General features: G+C 38.8%; 1 protein-coding gene across 1 annotated transcript; it reads right to left on the bottom strand.

Moving 5' to 3' along the window:
• Nucleotides 1–439: 439 nt before the first annotated feature.
• LOC117509853 (multicilin) lies at nucleotides 440–3,778 on the bottom strand. Its single transcript, XM_034169491.1, has 7 exons — nucleotides 3,695–3,778; nucleotides 3,546–3,621; nucleotides 3,384–3,463; nucleotides 2,913–2,964; nucleotides 2,560–2,780; nucleotides 1,004–1,114; nucleotides 440–865 (listed from the first exon to the last, which is right to left on the bottom strand). The coding sequence occupies exons 1-7, from the start codon at nucleotides 3,776–3,778 to the stop codon at nucleotides 440–442; spliced, it is 1,050 nt and encodes a 349-aa protein (XP_034025382.1).
• Nucleotides 3,779–6,653: the final 2,875 nt, after the last annotated feature.

The raw sequence follows: 6,653 nt of genomic DNA, 5'->3' as shown, positions 1-6,653 counted from the left end.
CTAATGAATTCGAACAGCAAATATGTCACCAGGCAGTGTTGAATAAAATTGTGCAGTTTTGTGGGCTAAAAGAAAAAAGAAAGATACACCACACCAGAGTAAGACTAAAGAGAGAGGAAGTAGCTGCTGCTTAGAAAAGGCCACACAGTGTTTTGCATATTTTTATTTAAATATGTCAACAGTAAAGGATCATTAAATGGAAATTCTTTCATTACCAAATGTTTTTCCTGAAAAAATTCAGAAATTGTAATGTAAAATCGTCTGCAGTATTATTATTATTATTATTATTATTATTAGCTCACAGTTACCTGAGGAATTCACCAGTATCACTTTTGATTAGGAACTAAGTATTCAGTGGCCCACCCACACATCTTTGCAGCCTTGAATGGATCAATGCCACCTTCAAATTAATTTAGCAATTATAGCTTCAAAATGACTTTCAGCTGTGGTTGGGTAACCAGCGAAAGCAATAGCCTCCATTGTGTGTTCTTGATGTAAAGGCGTGCCCGTGAGGAAACACCTGTGTCCTTATGGTGCTGTGTTCCCTGACACACGTTCGGAAAGACGAGGTGTTGCGTGCAGCCTCTCCTCCGTCGATCCTCCTGGTGCCGTCTCTGGAAACAGACGTATGTAGGCCTGCAAATGCACCATACATTTGTATGTTGTCTGAGTCCTGCTGCAGGCTTTTAGCAGGAGCCATGCTGTGCAGGACATCATTGCAGCATGCTCTGATGTCCCTGAGGATCTCCTCCACTGAGTCAAACGACTCCGCTTCACTTCCCTGGTCCAGTCGCTGCCGTTTACAAGGACTCAGTGACGTTTTATCACCACAAACTATCACTGGGTCCCTGAAGGTCATCAGTTTCTAAACAAAAAAAGCACAATTCCAAAAACCAAAAAAGAGCAGACAGAAATTTATAGCATGAGCATCACTACATGGTCAGATCATATGATATTCAAAGAAAAATGTGTATATATTTGACTGAGTCTGTCAAACACTCACTTCTATCACCGAGGATAGGTGCTTAGCACGACTAGCCAGCTGATGGAGCTGAAGGGTTCTCCCCTGGAGGGAGTCAGTCTCTTCCTGTTTTTGGTATGCTGTCTCATGGAGCTGAAGACACAAAGAAATAAAAAAAAGAAAAAACAAATCAGTGCATAACTGACAGAGGACAACATCAGTCAGGATTTGGACCGCATGAAGTGTACCTATAGGCCCAAAAGTGGTCACCTGTTCTCATTTTTATGCAAGGCTACTTAAACCTGAACAAGTTAGCAGAACTCAAAAATAGTGAGGCAATCAGTTGCCACAAAATTTTTGAGTCCAACATAAGTCAGTTGTTCCTAGAACTTAAAAGTTTCTATTAAATGCTACTTGCACTTCATGATTACAAATAAAGTGTCACTACGTCTTTTTGGCTGCTTCCTTGGTTTTCACTTGGGATCGCCAGCAGATGTGAGCTGGATCACTGTAAAACTCAATGAGTTAGTTGAACTCAAGCCATTTGAGGAAGCCGATTGCCTTAAACAATTTGAGTTTGCCAACTTAAAATAATTTTCAAAAATTTAATTGTTAAAGTTTTAGTAACTTAACAATTTATAGTTAATTAAACTTATGTAAATCTAGTTTATGTTTTTCAATAAAAAAGTTACAAATAAAGTGCCTAAAAAAATTGCATTACATTTTGGATTACATTTTTTTGATGCATTATTTGGGTTACTTGTTGACTCTGCATTGTGTTGTTATGACTCCGCCCATTCACTCCCCTTGGGACGTGAACTCACAATCTCTGGCATGGAAGTTGGACTCTCTAACCAGAAGGCTAAAACTCAGGGCTCTGTTCTTGTGACCGGAGAATTATTTTGAGGTGTTAGGAGTGAGGTTTAACTATATCTGCACAGCGACACCTGCTGGCCTCGTTACATAAAGGCAGTTAAAATGAGTGAATGGAATGCACTGGAAATACACAAACTTGAAATATTTAAGTAAGTAGAATGTTTCCTTCAACCTTGGAGTTTACACTATACTTAATTTTTTTTAATTAATTTGAACATTCAGGATTACAGCTTTGCTCATTCTAGGGCATTAGCAACATCATTCAACACGAGCAGACGAAATCACATGTGGTGCGTTATTTCCACATAAAGATGACGTAATACTTTTGTATGGGAATGAAAACCTTTGTGCAAGAAGTACTTAAGTCATAAAATAACACTTGTGAGATATTGAGGATCAAAGTTTTCACAACATTTTGCTGATACTTCTTTACAAGTAGAATGCATGCCTCTTGCTGGTTCAGGGAATATACAGACAACCCTCCTTTTTTAAATAATCCTTTATTGCAGGGAAAATGAGAAAATTTGAGTTGGACTTTGATACTTTTCATGACAAAATTACTGGTTACCACACAAAGCCTTTTACTGCTCATTTTTGATTTCCAAAACTCCGTTTTGTCTTTCATTACCCGAAAATTACTCAGTTAAGACTTTCACTTCCACACCTGAGCTGAAGATCATTTTTACATTGCATGATCAACAATCATAACTGTCAAGATTTACCTGACTTTCCCATGACCCCCTCAGCACCCTGGTCTCACACTGAGCAATTTCCCTCCAGGGATTTCCGTCGTGAGCAGGAGGTCTGTCTGTTTCTGTGGAAGAGTCAACCAACTCATCTTCAGCCCACAAGTCCTGCTGAGGGTCGAGGGGAGGTATGACGCAGCCCTGAAACGGTATGAGCTCAGCAGGAGACAGGCTGCTTTCCAGGGTAGCAGGAGAATCTGACACAGGAGGAGCAGATTTGCGTTGGATTTGCTCAGCACTGATGAGAAATAATATTACTGTAAAAGAATTATAATTATTAATATCAATAGTATATATGCATTAAAGTGTTGGTTTATTGGTTCTCTCACCTCCCATGAAGTTTAATGCGTAATCTCCAAATTCTTCATCAGATTCAGTCACCTGCAAGTGAGTAAAAGCAACATTTTAAAAATGACACACGTTTTGTCAAACAACTCGTGATCATTGCACGAGGACCAGGCGAGGTGATGTGATTTAATGTCGGCACAAATCTCGGTGGTCATTTGTGTTTCGTAGGAGCTCCATATGTGATCTACTCTAGTCTACTCATTTCAGTGAGTGTGCGCTGTCGTAGTTGTTTCCCTCGCCCCCGACAAACTGTGCCAAGGAGGAATACTGGACAAAACGTGTGCGTTTTAGACCAATTAGCCTGCGCGTCATGCGTAAATCTCCATTCCTGATGAATTCCAACACAGTGTCAAACACTTTAACACAGTGAGAGTGACGGAGAGGTCCCTGTCCTGCAGAATTATACACTCTACAATCTGATGGATGAAAAAGACGAGGTTTTCCCCCCTCACCTGAGACCCGAGGGAGTCGCTGTCCCGGTTCAGCACAGACGCGCACTCATTCAAATCATCCCACGCGAGTGTTGAAAAGACTAGAACAGAAATAAATGCGTGGGTGGAAATACAACATGCATTTCCTTTTTTTTTTTTTTGCATTTAGAAGTTTGCACATACCCTGTTCAATGATGCAGGGGAGCTTGTCTACGTGCACGCTGAGCGGGCTGCTGCTCCTTGGTGTCAGCACTTTACCCTGCCGGAGAATTAAATATTTTAATGCAAAACTGGCGCTTTATTAAAAGCTATACACTATCAGCATAGATTACCATTTTGGTTGGTGCGGATCTCCTCCCTTGTTGATCCATGCGGATGGGGGTTGCAGAACCAAATGCAATTTTGTCTTTTTGCATCCTTGTCGGATTTTTGCTGCAGCAGGACTGATAGTTAACGTCTTGATTTGGAGCTGATATAGGCGACACTCTCCCGGTTTGTGTCTCTCCGTGCCGCCAGTGCATAGTTTTAGCCCAATCAAAAGGCACTTATTTGGTCTCCAGGGAGTGGCTGCATCCTTGGAGACTAATAAGGTGCGGACTAACGGTTTTCTGAAGTGTAAAGTGGGAGTGTGTGTCGCGCGTAAAGGCGCCATTTACAACAGATGCCCCCGTGCGTCAGACCTGCTCGCTCTGCGCCCGGGGACACAATCCAGGCTTGTCCCAAACTGTTTCTGCGCTCTTTAGAAACGCATCATGTAGACTCTCGCATGTCTGAAAGTCAGAATCAAACATCTTCATTGTTTTGACGCGCCAGTGCAGTGAGGCGTCATGCAGCTGGAATTACTGTTAAAATAACTCTAAATCACCTCTTCTTTTTAATTCGCCGAAACAAAATCTTTTGATTTGTATATTTTATTGTAAAACAATTTATTTGTTGATCCAGAAATTATTACTTCAGAATTTTAGTGTGCAGTTTATTTATTTATTTATTTTATCCAATGTGCGTAAAATACCTCGCCTGTATAGCTCAATTAGGTCAAAGCTCGTTGACACGAAAACAAAGTGGAAAAGGAAAAAGGGAATTACAGCAGACAGGTCGGTAAACACTGGTGACAAATGTGTCTGTTAGTAAATAAACATGAGTGAGTCTGTTTGGCTCTTAACGCTGAATGCACCTGTGTGGTCGATACTGTGTCAGCAGGTCAAGTTGCCACGCGTAATGGATTATCTGTTGACGCCCCCTGAGTTAACCAGGCTGTGTTGGCACAGTGCAGTTTCAAGTCTTCAGCCAGTGATGCGATGGTAAATAAAGAGGTAAAGACAAACTGACCTCCAGTCTGTGAACCTATTTATCAAAAGATCACAGATCCTCATTTATGAAACTTATGTAGCACAAACTTTGTTCAAAGTGGTTAGTTATGTCGTGGATAAAGAAAAAAAATGCAAAAAGTGATCACATAACTGATTAATTAATTCTTTAATTGAGATATCTATGATTTTGTCACGTTTTGCTGGTGTGTTACATCACTGAATGTTTTTTAAAGTCAGAACTAACCCTTTTATCAAATGAAAGGACATATTGTTTGGCAAACATTAATGAGTTTGAATAAGTTTATGGTTTATCACCAATCCAGAGACTGACAACAAATATTTTATTGTTTATTTCATAATAAATCAGTTCATTACGATATTTGTACAGGTGCTTCAGTATCAGCAACAAAATCAAAAGTCAGAAACACTTTACAGAAGTTAGTGCAAACACAAATTAATCATTGATACATAATTTTGAAAAAACATACAGCATATTGCAAACAGAAATAAGGGCAAAACGTTCAATAATGACTACTTTGACTGTTAATGAGGTATATAAAGTTCACCAAACATCTCTCAAACCTTTCAAGCATCACTTTCATATTTTAAAATGACATCAATTCACACGTTTGCTTTATTAAACAGCACAAATGTTGGAAAGAAGTCAAGTACAGTTTTTCCAGTGGTGCCACAACCTGTTACATTGAAAGTCCCTCCCATCACCCTCCCAAAAAGCAGGTTTGTAGACTTGATTTTGGTGTGACTTTATTAACAATATACAAAAAAACATTTCTATTCTGGATTACATTACGGTATACTCAAAGTCAGCAAGACAGACATCCGTTTATGATTCTATCTGATGATGAGTTAGTTGTTCGGATGAAACTTTGTTGGATAGATTCAGATTGTGCAGAATACTGCTGCAAGACTTTTAACTGGCACTAATAGAAAAGCTCACATTACTTCATTTTTCGGCTCTCTTCACTGGTTTCCAGGAAATTTTAGAATGAATTTCACAACTCTAGTTTTCATTTTTAGGGCCCTACGTGGGCAGACGTCCCAGTACGTCACCGACCCGATGAAACCTTCTACTTCTTCCTGGACACCAAAAGGCTGCTGATGGTCCTGAGCACACATTTTAAAACTCGTGGGGATTAGTTGTTTCAAGCAGTAGCTCAACGACACTGGAATGCTCTTCCTCTGTCTTTACACGGCACAGACTCCAACCAGCTGAAGACACTTTTATACAGACTTGTTGTTTTAGTATTGTTTTATTTGTTTTATTTGTAATCCAGGTTTTGAGTATATTTCTTATTGTTACATGGGAAACAAGGTACCAGTAGATTCTCACAAATCCAACAAGACCAACTTCAACTGTGAGAGACAGAATCTTAAAAAAATTTCAGAAAATCACATTGTATGATTTTTAAAAATAATTACTTTGCATTTTATTGCATATTGACATAGTTTGGTCAACAAAGGTCAAGGAAAACATGGCCCAAAAACATGCTGGCTTTTTGTTTGTTTGTTTGTTTGTTTTTGCTTGTTTGTTTTTAATATCTCATGAAGCCCAGATGGATCAAACTAGATATTGGAGTAGTTTGGTCAAAGGTAAAGGAAAAAAAAAAATGCTCTAAAACAACTTTTTTTTTTCTGTATATCTTAACATCCAAAAAGCTGAGATGGATGATCTAAAGCATACACTGATCAGCAAAATGTTTGTGAGTGATTGGTATGACTTCATAGTGAAGGCACACAGAAATCATATGGTGAAGTCATACACTGTAAAATTCAGTGAGTTAGTTGAACACAAACATTTCAGGAAACCGATTGCCTTAAACCATTTGAGTTTGCCAACTTAAAATAATTTTCACAAATGTAATTATTAAAGTGTTAGTAACTTAACAATTTATAGTTAATTAAACTTATGTACATCTAGTTTATGTTTTTCAATAAAAGTGACAAATAAATTTCTGCCTAA

The sequence above is a fragment of the Thalassophryne amazonica genome, chromosome 5 (assembly GCF_902500255.1).
Source record: "Thalassophryne amazonica chromosome 5, fThaAma1.1, whole genome shotgun sequence".
NCBI lineage: Eukaryota > Metazoa > Chordata > Actinopteri > Batrachoidiformes > Batrachoididae > Thalassophryne > Thalassophryne amazonica.
The sequence above is the reverse complement of the archived record's forward strand: the minus strand, read 5'-3'. Positions and strand labels throughout refer to the sequence as shown.